The sequence below is a fragment of the Pteropus medius genome, unplaced genomic scaffold (genome assembly GCF_902729225.1).
Source record: "Pteropus medius unplaced genomic scaffold, Ma_sr-lr_union100, whole genome shotgun sequence".
Lineage (NCBI taxonomy): Eukaryota > Metazoa > Chordata > Mammalia > Chiroptera > Pteropodidae > Pteropus > Pteropus medius.
In genome coordinates this window covers 4,709,122-4,727,423 of record NW_024349798.1, presented here as the reverse complement: position 1 = coordinate 4,727,423, position 18,302 = coordinate 4,709,122, and the positions used below count along the sequence as shown (strand labels likewise).

Genomic DNA, 18,302 nt, shown 5'->3' with positions numbered 1-18,302 from the left:
GTTTTTGAGAAGCTTTTTTTTTTAATCGACTATAATTTTTACGCGCAGTTGGCGATTCTTGGACTCTTCTTGCCATTAAATTATACTTCTGTGTTCCAGGACTGCCAGGTTAAAATTCTGTTTAGTTTTGCGATGCAGTCTCAAGCCAGTCTGTTTGTTCAAGCCCTAACTGAGTGACTTCCCGTGTGTCTTGTCATATCAGCTGTGAGTGGGTGAGCAAGATGAGGGGTTCTGGAGTGGGAGACACTGGTTACAAGGTTTGGACCCGTTTCCTTTGTGAACAGGGGTTGGCCACAGATTGTGTTTAGATTGGGCAGTGATGGGAAAGGCCAACTAAATGGCCTTTGGGCGAGGGTGAGTTGGAGACTCGTGCTGTGCTAAGAAAGGAGGGTGAGGGCAGATAGGTACTAGGTGATGGGGTCCATGGGCAAGCGGGTCGGTGGACTAGGATTTGAGCAGGGAAGGGACTTGGGAGAGGAGGGCGACAGCCTTACCTGTGCGGCAGAAGATAAGATGGCCTGCTGTGTACTCGGTGTTTGTGTTTCCCTAGTGTCAACACTTTAGTTCGTATGTTTAGGAAAAGTGAGCTGCTTGAGTCTTACCTTTTTTTCTTGTCCACCAGTATGACACCGTTCCTATTCAGTCCAGTGTGGTGTTATGTTCCTGCCCATCCCCATCAATGGTGAGGACCCAGACTGAGTCCGGCACGGCCCCTGGCGTTCCCAGCGGTGGCAGCAGGCAGGGTCCCACCATGGACAGCACCGCAGCTCAGTCCCGCCCAAGTGCCAACTCACTGCAACACACCACACAGCCACCACCACAGCCTCGGAAGAAACGGCCTGAAGACTTCAAATTCGGGAAAATTCTTGGCGAAGGCTCTTTTTCAACAGTGAGTACATGCTGCTGCTGTTTGTTGAATGAGTGTGTTTTCTTTAGATATGCCGAACTAGACTTGACACTAGGAGACTCAGATTTTTTTTATTTTTTATTTTTTTTCTCTTTAATCAGATTTTTATTTAAAATTAGCTCTCCAAATTTTAAATATATATATATGTCTGTGTGTGTGTGTGTGTGTGTGTGTATGTACACATATGTAAAACAGTACACCCTTGACCCTTGCTGCCGTTACAGCCGAAGACCCTGCTAGCCTCCAGAGTCTTGTGTCCTCAGTTTCATAAACAGAAATGTTATCACAGCACTGACGGGTCACAATTAGGGTAACTCTTTTTGCTACTCAAGTGAGTTGTATCTAGTTTGTGGTAGTTTTCTTCTTAAAGCAAAGAAATGAAGGTTCAAAGTAGCCCCTTCGTTGAGGTGGCAGCCCCATGTGGCTGTGGGAGAGACAGGGGCTTGCGGCAGTCTCAGGGGAGGCCTGAGCACCTGCTCCCCGGTCTAAATCTGTGCCTTCATAAAAAGACAGCTCCCTGCCATTATGGTCTCTGAGCTGGGCCCAGCAGTGCTGTGGACACACCTGGGTGGCACTACACAGACCCTAACACCTGCAGGATTCCGGAACAACATGTCTTCCTTGCTTGGCCTTTGCGAAGATACCTATGTGAAATTTGGTCTTCTTTCTCTTTCTACATTTATTAAGTATTTCAAAATACAAAGAAGGTCATGAAATATTATAGCTCCCCTGTGTTCCCATCATTGTTTCAATTAATGTTAACTTTTGCTCCTCTTACACTTTTAATTTAGATTTTTTAATTGGAAGTTTTGTTTAAATTATGAAAGAATTGTGCCCTCAGGGTAAAAACCTTCAACTTGATGATAGTCCCCAGTCCTTCTGGTACACTCAGATTTTTTCAGAAAAAAAAGAATCTATTTTAAAGAGAACTTTGGTATTCTGCATGGTTACTTACTACGGTCCAGTAAAAGAAGAGGTCTCTCCTTTCTCAGCTTTACTTCATTGGTCATTTGTCTTGACTGGAAAGTGAGGATTTGCTTGTGAAATTCCTCCCATGTCCTTGGGTTTCCACAGTGGGTAACAGTATCACTGTCTGGGTGACATGCTTCTGATGGTGAGAAGCCCTAGCACAGGCTCTTTTCATCCCTGTGCTGGGGAGGTGACGGGAAGTGCTGTGAGCTGGAAACTCCTTCCTGGTGTGTTGCAGAATCCTGCAGTCCTGGTTCTCATGTTATAGGTACTTCCCTCATTTCTTTCTCACCACTCCTAAAATAGAGACCACTTAAAATTAGGACAAGCAGCAGTTCTCAGGCTGGGCAGGTCTTCACTTGGCAGAGCCTGGTGCTGGGGCAAAGGGAGGTTGGCTTGCTGCCATCCAGCTCCCTAAGGATGATCATGATGGCCACATTAGCCTGGCCATCAGCCCAGGTGGTGTGGAGGGATGCAGCATGCCTTGATCTGTGGAAGAGGGGCATTCCCTGCCCTGTGCCCATAAGGAAACCTTATGTGAAATGCTGAATTCACACAACAGAAAGATAACAAAACTATCTCCTTCAGAAAGGATTCCATTAAATATTCATATTCTTTCTACTTACATAGCTAGTATATGCTCCCGTGAAGAAATTGCATAAATTTTGCATTGCATAAATACATAACCTAGAGAAGGGAAGTTTCCCCAGCTCACTCCCTTTCACTCTCCGGCGCCTGAGAACAGTCCACACAGGTACATTCCTCTGGAAAGATCTTTGAGATCTTTCCACTTGAGTACATGCAGTCCAACCTCATTCTTAATGACTGCAGAGTGTTTCACACAGTGCTTTTCCAGGATCACTTCCGATAAGTCTAGGAAAGAATTCTGTACCAAGATATAACTCATACTCAGGCTGAATAAACTGGGTCCATGGCATCCTGAGATCTTTCCAGAAGGCCCAGGGATTTTCCAGGAGTTGGGCAGGTTTTCAACTGCTCTCTGGTCCTTAGGCCATCCCCCTGCAGGTGTCTTAGGAGAAGCATTTATACCAGCTGGCAGTGGTGGGGGCCACCCAGCATACTGCCACACTGGGCTCATTGGGCATTTAGAAGTTGGCGCCTAGGTTGTGCCCAGGGTTTGCTTTTGTAGAAAGGCCTTTCCCGTGGTGCAATCTCCATTGATGCCCTGTCCCCCAAGTTAAGTTGGAGTCCCAGACTCAGGTATGCCACAGAGCTGGGAGTGTGACTGCATCCTGTGGGGGATCAGGACTCCCAGGAGGCACTGTCTGCAGGCCACATATGATTTTGTTTCCTGCGCCCTTGATATCAGGGATGGTAGTTACAATGTCTGAGAGCAACAAGTGAAATTACGGCAACAGGTATTTGGAGCAGCCCAAATTCAGGGTGCCTTTTTTGCAATGAACATACACTAAGCATTTATTTTTAAAGTTATTTTTTAAAGAAATTTCCAATACTCACTTGTGGAGGCTTTATTTGCTTCTGCTTCTTATTGTTTGTGAGGGTGACGCTGGTCTTGATATTCCTGCATGTACACTTCACTGCACAGTGGGAACTATTGGCTGTTGATGAAGAACCTCCTGAAAGCTGTTGAGAGAGATATGTATTTGCTCTTATCTATTGGAATACATTAACTTAGTCATTGACATTCAGCTGTATTTGTTAGCACAGGACCAAAAATATTTAAATGTAATTTCAAATATTTAAATGTAATTTCATGGTGAGGGCGGGGTAGCATATACGATTGGATTTGGAGTGACTTGTGAAACTCAGTGCCCTAATTACATTGGGTGTTTTTTCTCTTCTCTTTCCCTTTTTTCTTCCCAAACCAGGTTGTCCTGGCCCGAGAACTGGCAACCTCAAGGGAATATGCTAGTAAGTACTGACTCACTGAACTGTGTTTGGGATACAGGGACAATATGCTTCTGGGTATGTGGCTGCCCAGCTGCCCAGTGACTGGGGGTTTCTGTGCTGATTTCATGGAATAGGATGCTGTTGGTCTGTCTTAGAGACCATGTAGCTGGTGGCTGTGTTTTGTGAAAAACTATAATTTGGGTCAGTTACCTTTATGAGTTGCGGCTTTAGTATTTTCTTACTGTTTCTAATTGTGGTAACTCGCTTCTTTCTTACCTTAAGTTAAAATTCTAGAGAAACGTCACATTATCAAAGAGAACAAGGTCCCGTATGTAACCAGAGAGAGAGATGTGATGTCACGCCTGGATCACCCTTTCTTTGTTAAACTTTACTTCACGTTTCAGGATGATGAAAAGCTGTGTATCCTTTGAACAGTCAAAGCATTCAGAAATCACAGTGACCCCTTGTCATTTTGGAATTGTGACACCATTATCTGTTTTCGCAAGTAGCCATTCAAAGGAATTCACAGTGTGGCTCGGAACCCCTGGGGTTACTTTAAGGGAGACCATCACAGATGTTTTTTGAGATTTTTTTAAATTGATAAGTATTGTATCTAAAGGATTGTTATTATTTTAACCCCGTGGTTGCTATACATTTATTCAGAGGCTTCCCTCATTCCTCTAAGCAGCGCCCTTGGAATATCTATCAGGTGTCCAGTCCTGTGCTTCAAGCAGAGAAGTGAGAGGAAAAATTATCTTGGACACTCGGGAATCGTAGAAGAAGGGCACCCCTCTTCCATCTTTGGCCCATGTGTGTAGGTGTTGGGTTGGAAGGGACATCCTTACCAGGCTCAGCCCCCAAGTGAGAAATCCAGGGAGTAACCCACAGGAGCCCAGACCTTTTCTCCCTGTACCCAGGATGCTGTCCTCTCAGAGACAGCCCCTCCTTGGGATCCTCCAGCCTCCCTCCTCCCCCTCTTCCAGTTCCCTGTGGTACCACTCTGGTGTCCACTCTCTCTGCTGGTGGATATCTCTGCTCATACAGTGCCTTTGGCTCTCCAAGGCTGCGCAGGTGCTTCTCCAGCAGAAACGTCACACCCATTGATTCTTTGCTTTATTCGAGGGCATCTCGTGTTCCCTGAGCTCTCTAATCCCTGCAGCACTGTCTTTTTCCTCTTTTACCTTTGCTTAGGGATCAGGGAGACAGGTCACCTTTGGCAGTGAAGGTGGGCCATACATCTGTGTCATACTGCTTATTTTTGGGCGTGCTCGTCATGCAGCCTGGCCAACCAGTTTCTCCTCACTCCTCAGCTCCTTTCCTGCAGTTGTTCTTCTAAACCAAGATTTCCCTCAGCCCCTGTTTGCCTGGTCACTCTGTCCTCGATCCCAGCAGATGTTCCTGACTTTCTCCTGGACCAAGAGAGATTGAACTGTCAAATGGATTTGGTTCAGAGCTTGTTCAGTTTAAACCTCAGTCTTTGCATCTGTTCTTTTCCTTCTGTCCTCAAGGTTTCCAGAGCCTCTTCCCATCACCCACCACTTGCAAAGCTGGTCCAGTGTCTTGAGGGTTTGGCTTCCCCTTCCCCTTCCCCTCCCCCACCAGTCAGGCTTTCCCCTTCCCTCTCCCTCTCCCTCTTGCCTATATGCACAGATTGTCCTGGGTTAAAACTTTGCTCAGCCCTGTTCCCCCTTAAACACCATTTTTGCCAGTTGTCATCTAAATTTGCTTTTGTCTAATGAGAAGTCCTTGCTGAGTGCCAGATGATGGGAATGTGCTAGTAAATAAGGTGACTGGCTCTGTCCTTATGGAGCTTACGTTTTTGTGGAGGAGATAAATAACACAGGTGATCAGTACCTGCATAATAGACTCTAAGGGGCCGAGAATAGTAAGGCCAGGTAAGGGAGAGTGTTGGAATGTGCTTCTGTTTTAGCTCAGTGGTCTGAGTTGATGACCTCGGGCAGAGACGGATGGAGTGAGGACAGGATAATATATATGTGGGTGGAATGGAAAGGCTGGGCTGGGGCCAGCTTCTTGAGCCTTGGAAGCCTGGCAAGAATTTTGGATTTTCTTCTAAGTGTAGCAGGGAGCCTGGGAAGATCTCAAGCAGGGCAGCTGTTTGTTGCTACAGTGAAGGTTCTTGTAAGTGAATGGGCAAGGGAGAATGGAGTCAAGATGGCTCCCGGTTATGGACCTGAGTGCACAGTAGTGCTAGAATTGAGCCAGAAGAGACTTGGGAGAAGCCAAGTTGAGAGTGGATGTTGAGCTGGCATTTGATGCATCCATAGGTGGTTGCTGCTGCAGGGCTAAGCTGGCTACTGGAAGGCTGCTGGCAGAGCTCAGGAAGGAATCAGGGCAGTGTCAGCTGGCTGGCTGGCCACTGGGGGGCATTGGAGGGGAGAGGTCTGAGGCCTGAGCCTGGGTCATTCCCACACGCGAAGATTGATACTCGGAAGGGACCCTTCGAGGAGGCTGAGGGTAAAGGGGTGTTGTTGCCGGTGAGTTGAGAGGACAGAGACCTGGGGGCCAAAGAACCAGATGGTTTCTGGTGGAGGGTGCTGCATCCCGGCTAGATGCTGTGGAGTGGTCAAGCACATGGACCTAAACCTGACCTGTGGATTGGCCCCTGTGCAAGTCGTTGACAGTGGCAGTTTGGAGATTGGAGTAGGGTTCAGTAGAGAGAGATGAGGAAGTGCAGATAGCACACAGGGCAGATTCTTCCCAGTGAATTTACTGTAAAGGGGAGCAGTAAAGATGCTTAGTAGCCAAGGGCATGTGAAGCAGGGAGGGGGTTCCTTGTTGGTGTGTGTTAGGTGTAATAGAATGTTTGCCTCTACCCCTGGCTCCAGTGTTACCTCTTGTCTCCACCTCACTGCAGCCATGCTCATGCAACAGCCATCAGTGATCTCCTGAAGACATTGAAGGGACCTCTTCACGTCTGTTCTATGTGTCTCTCACCTCTGAGGCCACCTTGACATCCCCCCCACACACACCTTGTGCTCCCTGGGACCTATGTGACTCTGCTCCTCGTGCCTGTGGAGATCTCTGATTGCCAGATTTTCTGGAGGCTTGGGCTTTCTGTAGGGCCTGTGGGACAATGCATCTTGTTGGTTGGGGGGCTCTGACAGATCACACACACATACTTGGCTTCACCTTCTTCCAAGGTTACATGTGGTGGGATCAGGTGGCTCAGAATCTAGATGAGTGAGCTTGTTCTCTAATTTCAGATGGAATTGGTTAGAGCACAGTAGGTTGAGGGTAATAGATTTTGTACAATGGTAACTGTTGTTCTTAAATTTTAAGGCAAATTCCAGTGCCTGTGAAGGCTGTGAGGACTTGCTTCACTTCTGACAGAAGTGAAATCGGAGACTTCTGCCCCACTCGAAATCTTTAGTGGAGTACATTGTATTGAGAGAAAGAAAAGGAAATTCTCTACCTCAAGATAAGCCCCCATATGTACACCACCCTCCTCTAGCCATAATTTACACATTGGAGAGAGACTGGAGTGACTGCAGGGGCAAACCTCCCGCAGAACAGAGCCTCGGGACACCCTCATGGCAGCCTGGAAACTGGCGGCTGGTCCCCGTGAGGCCCTGGGCGCTGGTAGCCTCCCTGCCATCTGGAGGTTCAGCCTGATCAGACTCAGTCCCTGCTCCCAGGGGAGGGAGCTGAGCTCCAAGAGGCCACTGAATGCGAGCCCCTTACCCTCTCTCACGGGCTGGAGCACTGGGCTGAGCACTGCAAGGGTGCCTTTCCCTTCCACAGGGATGAAGGCTGAGGGATCTCAGAGGTTACTTGGCTAGCGGGCATTCTTCCTCTGCCCCCACCTACTCGTCCTTGTGTGTCCCCTCCTGTAGCTTGGGGATAGAAGCAGTGCACTAGGCTTTGAGACCTTGGCTTTGTGACCTCGAGTTAGTTTCTTAACCTTGCTGTGCCAGGATCCTCTACAAAATGCAGGCATTGGGCTCTGCCACAGGCCTGGTCTGTGCTCATCCTCAGGGAATGCACCCACTCCTTGCACTAGAACTGCCTCCTCCTCAGGGCCCCAGGGCACTGGCTGTGCCGAAGGAGGTAGAAATGTTCTAGGATGGGAAATGGATCAGTGAGGTCTGAAAAAGTGCTTCTGAGGGATAAAGAATGTGTATGGTCAGAGGGAACATGGATTTGGATCTGTGATCCTTGACATCTGTCATATTCAAAACCTGTCAATCACCTTAGCTCCATAGCTGAGCAGAGAACTAGAAGTGAGTGTCTCTCTTATAGGAAACAGGAACTCAGGAGATGGTCAGATAAGGTGCAGAACCCATTAAGTGGAAAGAGGTGCAGTGCCTGTGACCATGGCCAAGCCTCTGTGGGCTGCAGGCTCTTGGGAAGAGGCATTCCTAATTGGTGAGGCTCCTTGACTAATCTAGGTGGGGCCACCTGCTGAGGCAGTGCCAAGTTCCTGCTTGGGGTCAAGTGGGCCAGAGTCTGCAGCCTTCCTGATAGAGGGAGCAGAGCAGGGCAAATGGAAAGGCAGCCTGGCTGAGACCTTTTGGATTCCCTAGAACTAAGATTTTTGTTTCAGGTCCCTGTTAAGCATCCTAGTTGAAAGGGCTCAGGTGGCCACAGGTGCAGCTGGATCCAGGGCAGGTTCAAGCAGCCTTTGTGGCTGGTCTCTTCCTCCTGGGCTTGTCCCTACTGTACTTGCATGTTCAGACTCCTTCCTTGGTGGGAGATAGCAGTGCCTTGGCAAACAAGCCAGATGGAATACCCTGAGCACAGGCCACCCCTTCCAAACCTTAGAGACTGCTCAGGGCAGGTGAGGACTCGGGTCACTGTGTCCCTGGCTGCCAGGGAGCTGCAAAGTACCTTTAGATTTCCATTAATAGACGCAGACCTTTGGTGCTTCTAGGAGGAAGCAATTACATGAGATCCATTTATTTCTGCAAGCTTTAATCCTCTTTGGAAAAGGGAGAATAGAAATTAAACAAATCGCCCTGCAGTGGTGTCCAAGGGAAGGATGACTGTGTTCCTCAAGTCTCTCCCCAATGGGTGCCCATAAATAGATTGACTCAAGAAATTAATAAAATGGCATTTCTCTTACAAAACTTGTCACTTTATACTTGGAGCATTCATTTGAGAAACCTTTACATGAACTGACTCTTAGCATAGCATGTGGAGCACAGCTGGTGCTCAGTAAATGTGTACGCACTGTGCAGGTGTGTGGACTGGATTATGATGGAGGACCGCCCCCCGCCATACACACACCTTGGCTGAAGCCTGCAAAGAGGCATTCGACTGCCATCCCTAGCAGCTGCCCTTCACTGGGGCTACAGGTGCCTTCTGGGACTGGTGAGGTCCAGAAGGGGCAGCTGGGCTGAGAGGGTTTTGTTCTTGGCAAGAAACCTACCCTGGGGACTCGCCCGGGTGCTGGGACCCAGGATTCCCATCGGCCATAGGTCTGACCATGACCTGGTCTGACTTGAAGAGGGGCAGCAGTCTCGGGCCACAGGTATCTTCAGTTTTCATTAATTTAAAAAATTCCTATTGGGTTGTTAAGGTTAGTTTTAAAAAATCACTTCTGCGTTCTTCCTTAACTGTGCAATATTTAGATTTTGGCCTTAGTTATGCCAAAAATGGAGAACTACTTAAATACATTCGCAAAATTGGTTCATTCGATGAGACGTGCACCCGATTTTACACAGCCGAGATGGTGTCTGCTCTAGAGTATTTGCACGGCAGGGGCATCATCCACAGGTACCAAGCTGGGGCCTGGGGCTCCCTGGGGCAGCTCTGGTTTACCTAATGGAGGGTGGGATCCCTCATGTGAGAGTTCACATCACCCTGATGTTGAGAGCCTCATGGATCTTCACTTATAAGATAAAATGGCTCAGATGTCTTTTTTGCCAGGCTAACAGTTTTCCTACCCATCTTGACGACAACTATTATTTTGTCATCTGTAGCTCTTATGTTCTGGTCTCATTTACCATGGCTTTCTGATAAACTCAAGTTGAAAGTATGCAAATAAACTTTCTTTAACTGACTTTTTAAAACTGTAAAATACACATAAAATTTACAATTTTAACATTTTTTCCAGTTTGAGAAATAACTGACATATATCACTGTGTAAGGTTAAGGTGTACAGCATGATAGTTTAATTTACATATACTGTGAAATGATTCCCACAATAGGTTTAAAAGCTCTTTATTTTATGGTTTAAAAATTATAGTTTGTATTTTAGTAAAATGTTTATTAAAAACGGTAGGTAGTTATGAAGTGATATAATTAGAATGTCTTCATTATATGCAATTGATTGATACTTGTTCATTATGAACTTTAGACTTTGCATTCTTGGTTGTTAGTCTATAAAGATTATAAGTGTTAACTAGTTCGTTTTGTTTTTAGCGAAAGCTAGAGTATGTAGTTTACTGTTTTAAATAATTCATCTCAAATATAAAAAAATCTGCTTTCACAGGGACTTGAAACCAGAAAACATTTTGTTAAATGAAGATATGCACATCCAGATCACAGATTTTGGAACAGCAAAAGTATTATCCCCAGAGAGTAAACAAGGTGTGTGAGTGCTTTATTTCCACAGATCCTGCTTAGAGCTTAGATGAAAATCTCTTAATGTGGTGAATTGCATTGTAGTCATGGTTAATGACAGACGTTTGTAATACCTTTGTTATTATAAAATAGATGCTTGAACCTTCACTGGGGAAGACCTTGCCTCACCTGGCAGCTCTTACTGTCAGTGCCTGGGCACTGTGCGCCTAGTCTAGTGGGTGGACGGCTGCCTGTGGTTGGTCCCCTGTCGTTGAGTCAGGGGTGCTGGGTCACCAGGTGCTCTCTGCATGTTCTCACTTGTCTTTGTGAGTGCCAGGGACTGCCCTGTGGCTCACCCTCTGTAGTCTTCCTAGAAGATACCAGAGTGCCACATTTGTTCCTGGTCTTTCTTGCAGTGATGTGGGGTTGATGGGTCAGCTCCCAGCTCTTCCCTGCAGGTGGTAACTGAGGGAGGGAGAGCACTGTCCCTATATTCCACTGCCCACCGTCTGTCTCCTCATCTCCTGTGTGCAGCTGCCAGTGATGGCCCAGACATGCTGTTATAGTGAGGTTCTACAAAATCATAGAACAAGTGGGACCTGATTTTTACCTCTAGGTTGCTTCCTAGCATTGTATTATATACTATGACAACTCTATCACCTGAAGAGAAGTTGCTGACTGTCCATTTGGGCCAGAAGAGTGCCCCGGATATCTTAACTAGACTGGGGGCATCTTGGCTGGGGCTCTTGCTGCCCTTCAGGTGTTTATTGGATGGGAATCATAAACTCTGGGAGTATATAGAATGGTAATTTTACTTCTGAAACTGTTTTCAAGTGTTGAGGTAGAAAGAAGAAAAAGCCCTTTGTGGCGAGATTTGGGAGAAGCTGAGGGCTACTGTGCGAGTTAATAAGTGACCCTGAAAATGAAATTTGGGTCTTGGGACGTGACTGTTAGAGCAGCCCTGACACAAAAGGCTGTGGCAGGGACCTTCTTGAAGTGCACGCGCTTCTCTGCCATGAGAAAAGGACCTTGATGAAAAGCACTGGAGAAACGGATATGCTGGATGTGAGTACAGGGTTCATTGGTGGAAGGTTCAGACAGAAGCATCCACTTTGCTCTGGCTAGGAACTGAGCACTGCACATCGGTGAAGAGGACCTCGGCTCTTAAGAAAGCCCTCTAGCTCAGCTAGATTGGCCTTTTCAGCCTCAGGCTTGACAGCACATTGGGCAGCCACTGGGCTATGCCTATGTCCCCTCATGCCAGCCATGCATGGGCAGAGATGCGAATCTGTGCTGCAGGGAGGTGCCTAGCACGCCTGGCTGGGTCTTTGTGGGTTCCCTTCTGCAGGGTGCCTTATCTTTCCTTTTCGGGTGTTTTGCAAACTGAGGATTCTTGTGAAGATTCTGCCAGTTAGTACTTTAATCTCTGCACACTCACTGAGCCACCACAACAGCGTCTTGGATTTGGGAGCTTCTGAGAACCCTGAAGCACCACCATCTGGGGGCTAAAATAAAACTTGCAATCAAAGAAGATGCTCTTATTTCTCAACAAGGCATAGTCCTGGCTCTACTAGCCTGCCTTTTGTAGCACCCTTTCCTTCTTCACACTGAGGGTGTCAGAGGATGGGTGGCCTCCCACCCAGAGATGCACAACACCTAGGAAGTCCTGTTGGCACTTGTGAGATGCCCCCAAACCTTGATCTCTTTGACTTATGCCTATTGATAGTAACATTTTATTGGCAGGTAATCATGTTTTTGTGAGCATGGTATAACCCAAAACGATAACATTGTCCACCACAGAGGTGAACCAAACAGGAACCGTCGTGTCCCTGAATGTTCTTGTTAGGCTGCTTGTCACCATGTGTGATTCCCACCATGGGGACTCCCAGTCAGCCTTGGGAGCCACTTACTTTGGGGTCTACTCTGTCCTTTGTTCTTTCATGTAGATTTCCTTCAGAATCTGATATTTGGCAGAGGCTAGTCCTGTTGCCCCATAGCCATTGAAAAATATATAAGAATTTAAATGCTTGATGAAATTGTGAAATAAACTTGCTCTTCTTTCTTTCTGAAAGCAGGAGGTTAAAAGTCCTTACGTTGTAAAATGGAGAATTACTTGTATATATAGAAGAGTTAGCTTTTTTTTCTTCCTAGAAGAGAAAAACACATGTAATCATGTGAACTATTCATTTTAGTGACTTACTTTCATTTTCTTCTTGAAGTACTTCAGAATCTTAGAATTTATTCCTGCATTAGCTTTTTTTTTTTTTTTAAACTTTTGTGCAGAGATGGTTTCCCCAAAACATGTCAAAGCTTCCAGAAGGAAAGTTTTGGTGGGAGCCCAGATTCCTTAGCTGTGTAGTGAGCATGTTTTGCCTTCCTCCCAGCGAGAGGTTGTCTGTTTTCACAGGTCTCTGTCCCAATGGGTCACTCCTGGAAGGGGGTGAGCCCTGCATCTCTCTCTCTAACCGCTGCCTTTTGGGTCTGAGTGGCCCGCATGTCTGTCATAGGCGGGAGTAGGTGACAGCAGGGCAGCTGTGGAAGGCATGTGGGGTTGATGAGCACTTTCTGGCACAGAGGACTTGTGACTTCTAAGCTTGCACAAGGGTCCCCCGCCTACATATCCCGGTGAGCACAGCTTAATCATGTGGAGTAAGTTGCTCATCTGTGGTTGTGTCCCTGGCCTTTGTCCTCTTTGCAAGAGGCTTGGGGAGCTTGTAGAGCCCTGGAGGTTCAGACTTGGGGTTTGTGTCTGGAAACCTGTGTCCTGAACTGTGCAGGTCTTTCTGATATGCAGCCAGGTGTGGAGGCTCCACTCAGCAAACAGGAGGGACAGGTTCATAGGTGAGATTGAGTGGAGAGGGGATGGAATGATGAGGCTTCAGAACCGAAATCATTCTGTCACTCCAGATGCACCTTCTCTGCGTGGCCCCTCTGTGGACAGCCATCATCCAGACCCTCAGACTAGTATCAACCTCCCTGTAGGTGTGCTGTGGACTTCAGACCCTCTCATAGTGTCTTGCTTTGCCAGCATTCTCGCATGGGCAGAACCACACCCATCCCTTTATGAAGGAGCTGCCTTCGAAACAGGTTTTCTTCTACCACAAAAGCAGAGTTCACATGATAGAGGAGAAAGCCAAGTCCCTATACTTACACCACCAAACATAACTCTTAACCATCAAGAAATGGTTTACTTTGGTCTTCTCAATATTTGTATTTGTTTAGTCATAGTTATGAAACACAGAGAGTTTTCTTTCTTTCTTTTTTTTTTTTTACAGAGTACCTGCTTTTTGTAAAAATTGAAACCATACATGTGACCTGATTTCTACCATATCATCAATTTGTTTTTCCTATAAATATAGGAAAATGTAAATATAAAGAATCTTTTAAAAAAGTAATTACAATATGATACCACTTTTATACATAAAAAAGTAACAGTAATTTCTTAATATATCAAAATATTCAGTCAGTATTAAATTTCTAATCATAATTCCACGTCGTAATTTTTTTGGTGGTTGTTTAGTTGAATTAGGATTTAAATAAAGATCCCATGTTTGAGCTTAGCTAATTTGTCTCTTAAATTTCTTTTAACCTGTAGCTTCCTCTCCATCTATATTTCTTCCTTTGCAGTCTGTTGAACAACCCAGGTTATTTGTCTGTATTATAGTGTTTCTCAGACTTTTGCTGATTGCATCTCTGTGGAGTCATATAACCTGTCCCTCTCCCTTCTCTATGTCCTGTAAACTGGCATTTGGAACTGGCCGCTTGATCACATTCAAGTTCAGTCCTCTTACACCTCAGGCTGGTGGTAATGCCTTCTTTATTTGGAAGCACTTGACATCCATTCATCTCTCTCTCTGTGATGTCAACAGCCCTTTATAGCCATAGTGGCCTAGATCTATTAGTTCAGTAGAGAATACAGAATGATCATAATCTAATTCCTTCATTTATGAGTTGGAATTCTTTAAAGGGAAACTTCCTCATAGCAACTATTTGCTTATTAACTAGCAATATTAATTGTGAAGGAAAAACAGGATAAATACTGTTTCTTCCCCTTTTATTTGCCACTTTTGAAAACCGTGAATTGGTTCACCATCTTCCTCCAGTGAAGACCAATTCATCAAAAACACTATTACCCCTGCCTCACACCATACACAAGTTAACTCAGTTGTTAATTGGTTAGATCAGAGATCTGAATGTGGGATCTAAAACTATAACACTCTTGGTAGAAAGCGTAGGAGCAAATCTTCATGACCTTGGATTAGGAAATGTTGTCTTAGATATAATACCAAAGGCACAAGCAGCAGAAGAAAAAATAGGTAAATTAGATCACATCAAGTTTAACAATTTTTGTGCCATGATACCATTAAGAAAGTGAAAAGACAACCCACCGAATAGGAAAAAATATTTCCAAATCATATATCTGATAAGTGACTTATATCCAGAATATATGAAGAACTCAAAGTGACCAAAAACAACAAAAAAAAACCCCAAAACATTAAAAAATGGGCAAAGGGTCTAAATAGACATTTCTCCAAAGAAGGTAATCAGATGGCCAATAAACGCATGAAAAGACGCTCAATGTCATTAGGAAATGCAAATCAAAACCACTATGAGATACCACTTCATACTCACTAGGATGGCTATGATCAAAAAGACAGATAAGTGTCAGCAAGGATGTGGAGAAACTAAAGCCCTCATACCCTGCAGGTGGGAATGTCAAATGGTGCAATCACTTTGGAAAACAGTCTGGCAGTTCCCCAGTTCCTCAGCAAATCTACTTCTAGGTATATATCCCAAAGAATTAAAAATATGTTCACATAAAGAGTTGTACAGAAATGTTCATAGCTTTATTAGTAATAGTCAAAAATTGGAAACAACTCATGTCCTTCAGCTGATGAATGGATAAAATGTGGTCTATCCATACAATGGAATAATATTCAGCCCTGAAAAAGAATGAAGTTCTGATATAACCTAGATGAACCTGGAAGACATTGTCCTCAGTGAAAGCCAACTGGGATTTAGGTAGGGGTTGTGTTGAATGTATAGATCAGTTTGGGGAGTGCAGGTGCTCCTAGACTTACAATGGAGGTATGTCCCAATAATCCCATCATAAATTGAAAATATTACAAGTCGAAAATACATTTAATACACCTACCCTACTGGACATCATCGCTTAGCCTAGCCTACCTTAAGTGTGCTCAGAACACAGAACACAGTATCCAAAAATGCTGGCAGCACAGTACACTGTAAAGTATCAGTTGTTTACCCTTCTGGTCACATGTCTGACTTGGAGCTGTGGCTCACTACCCAGAGTCTTGTATATCACTTGCCCAGGAAAAGATCAAATTTCAAAATTTAAAGTACAATTTTGTACCATTGTAGTCAAAAATATTTAGTCAAACCGTGGTAAGTCACAGAGTACATCTATATTGCCATCTTGACAATATTGTCTTCTGATCCTTCAAAACGAGATGTCTTTATTTAGATCTTTTATAATTTCTTTTAAAATCTTGTGTAGTTTTCAGCATATATAAGCTTTGTACTTTTGTTAAATTTACTCCTTAGTATTGTATTTTTGAGGCTATTATAAATGGAATTTTCTTAATTTCATTTTCAGATTATTCATTGCAAGGGTATAGAACTATAGTTGATGTTTGTATACAAGATCATGTTATCTGTGATTAGAGATAGTTCTTCCTTTCTAATGTGGATGCCTATTTCATTTTCTTGCCTAATTGCTCTAATAGAACCTCTGCTACAGTGAATAGAAATGGCAAGAGTAGCATCCTTGCCTCGTTCCTGACATTAGGGGTAAAGCTTCCAATCTTTCACCATTGAGTACGATGGTAGTTGTGTTTTTCATAGATGCCTTTATCAGATTGAGGAAAGTTCCCTTCCTGCCTGGTTTTATGTATTTTTATCAAGAAAGAATGTTGAATTTTCGTTAGATGCTCTTTTGCATCTATTGAGGTGATCATGTGGTTTTGTCCTTTATTCTTACTACATTGATTGATTTCTATATGTTGAATTACCCTTATATTCCTGGGATAAATCCCACTTGGTCATAGTGCAGACTCCTTTTTATGTGTTGCCATATTCATTTTTCTTGTCTTCTGTCCAAGAGGTAACCACAGTTTATGGAATGTTTGCTGTGTTTCACATGTGGGTTTATGGGTAAGAAACTAGCAGTCTACATTTCTGGCTTTAAAAGAGTGTGGGTGTCTCCTGACCTCAGGAACATTTCTTCAGGTCCCGCCTTCCCCACTGGCACCTCAGAGTCTGACTTGCAAATCTGTGGTGGCCAGAGTGGTCCATGGCCCAGAATGCTGGTCACTTTTCTTTGAACCACTTTAAGGGTGGAGACAGGCCTTCTCTCTCCCCAAAAAGAGGAGAGAAACAAAAACCGAGCTCACGACCCTTCTTCTTTCCCTTAACTGTGTGGCCTACTGGCAAGGGGTCAGTGGCATAGAGAAGGCTAAGTCAGCCAATGGTGGGGTCCTGGGCCCAGTTTTCTAGTAGCTGGAGAAGTTTGACCTTTGGCTTATCTCTGAGCTTCCAGAGGGAGGGGACTAAGATTATCTCTGGTTTTCTGATACTCTCTGAGGCTCTTTACCCAAATGTCACAGATAGAAGCCAGCCAGCAGTGAAGCTGGAGAGGAGGAAATTACTTATTTTTCACAAACCTTTCAGTGAAATTGAACATTTGCTTCAATCATGAGGGTGGGCAACAAATGTCTCTGTCATCAGGAGAAATCACAGATGTTTTCTTGTCTTGTTAAAGTTGTCATAGACTCTTGATCTAGTGTTTATGCTCATCATCACTGCAGAATTATTGTATTATTAGGTCTGCTGCTAGATCTTATTTAGTGTATCAATAAAACCATATATTAGCACATCACACATTTATTACTTTAATATTTTGATACTTTCATTATTTGTAGTTTTGTGTATTTTATTTTATACTTTTAGAACATCTTTATAAGGACAGTCCTATTCCTTTCCACACTCCAAAGGAGTCATTCATCTCTCGACTCACCGGAGAGCTCCTTTTCAAGGAGGTGACTTTGCATATCTGCAGAGACTTGGAGTCTGCCTTTAAGAAGGTGGGCACAGGCCCCTGGGGAAGAGGAAGCAGCAGGTGTCATAGGAGACAAGCCCACCCGAACCCAGAAAGCTTAAAACAAGAACAACACAGTCCTGATGACATGATTCACTGTTTAAAGCCAAGCCATATGGGGGCGGGGCGTATATCCTTTAGACTTTGTTTTGTGCATAATGTAGCTGTTTAAAAGCACAGATACTTCTGCTTACCGTTTGATAGCCTGAATTATTTAATTATGCATAATATATGTCTTTCCGTGTAAGATGTATTTCTAGTACTTTTTTTTATGGTGACATTGGTTAACGAAATCCAGTAAGTTTCAAGTGTACAATTCAACAGTAAGGCATATGATATATATTGCATTGTGTGTTCACCGCCCATAGTTAGATTTCTTTCTTTCACCACGTTTGACTCCTTTTACCCCATCTACCTCCCCCCTCCTTCTAATACTTTTAAATAATAGCATTACAAAATAGAAATCACAGAAGCAATGCATGATTACTGTGAAGACTGGAAACACTGCATAAGCAGTAAAGTATCAAGTACAGACCCCGGAGGGGCAAGCCTATTCTCAGTGGCTTTTGATGCTTATTAAAAAATTGCTCCCCCCAAAGTTATTTTTATCTCCACCAGCAGCACTGTGTCTGTCTCAAATCTTTGCCAACACGATGTATTATTTTCCTCCTATTTTGTGTTTGCGGATTTGATAAGCTATCATTTCATTTGCATTTCTTTGATTCATTTGTGGTTGAATGGTTTCATTTGGTTTTGGCTCTTGGTTTGTTTTTCTCTCTCATGAATCACCTCAGTGTTCTTGGCAGTATCAGTCAGGGTCCTGGCAGGATGCATATGCAACCTCATAGTCTTTATAGGAGAATAACTCACCAAGGGAACCAGTTAAGGCAACAGGGCAGAGGAAGCAACAGG

General features: G+C 44.5%; 1 protein-coding gene across 2 annotated transcripts in view; it reads left to right on the top strand.

Annotated features, from left to right (window-relative positions):
* PDPK1 (3-phosphoinositide dependent protein kinase 1) overlaps positions 1 to 18,302 on the top strand; it is a 73,615-nt gene that overhangs the window by 26,810 nt on the left and 28,503 nt on the right. Inside the window, exons 2-6 of one of the 2 annotated variants that reach the window (XM_039885036.1) lie at positions 623 to 889; positions 3,727 to 3,769; positions 4,031 to 4,168; positions 9,340 to 9,484; positions 10,203 to 10,300. In XM_039885036.1, coding sequence (XP_039740970.1) covers positions 623 to 889; positions 3,727 to 3,769; positions 4,031 to 4,168; positions 9,340 to 9,484; positions 10,203 to 10,300 — 691 coding nt within the window. The remainder of the gene's footprint in view (positions 1 to 622; positions 890 to 3,726; positions 3,770 to 4,030; positions 4,169 to 9,339; positions 9,485 to 10,202; positions 10,301 to 18,302) is intronic. The other variant, XM_039885038.1, reaches the window with a different exon arrangement.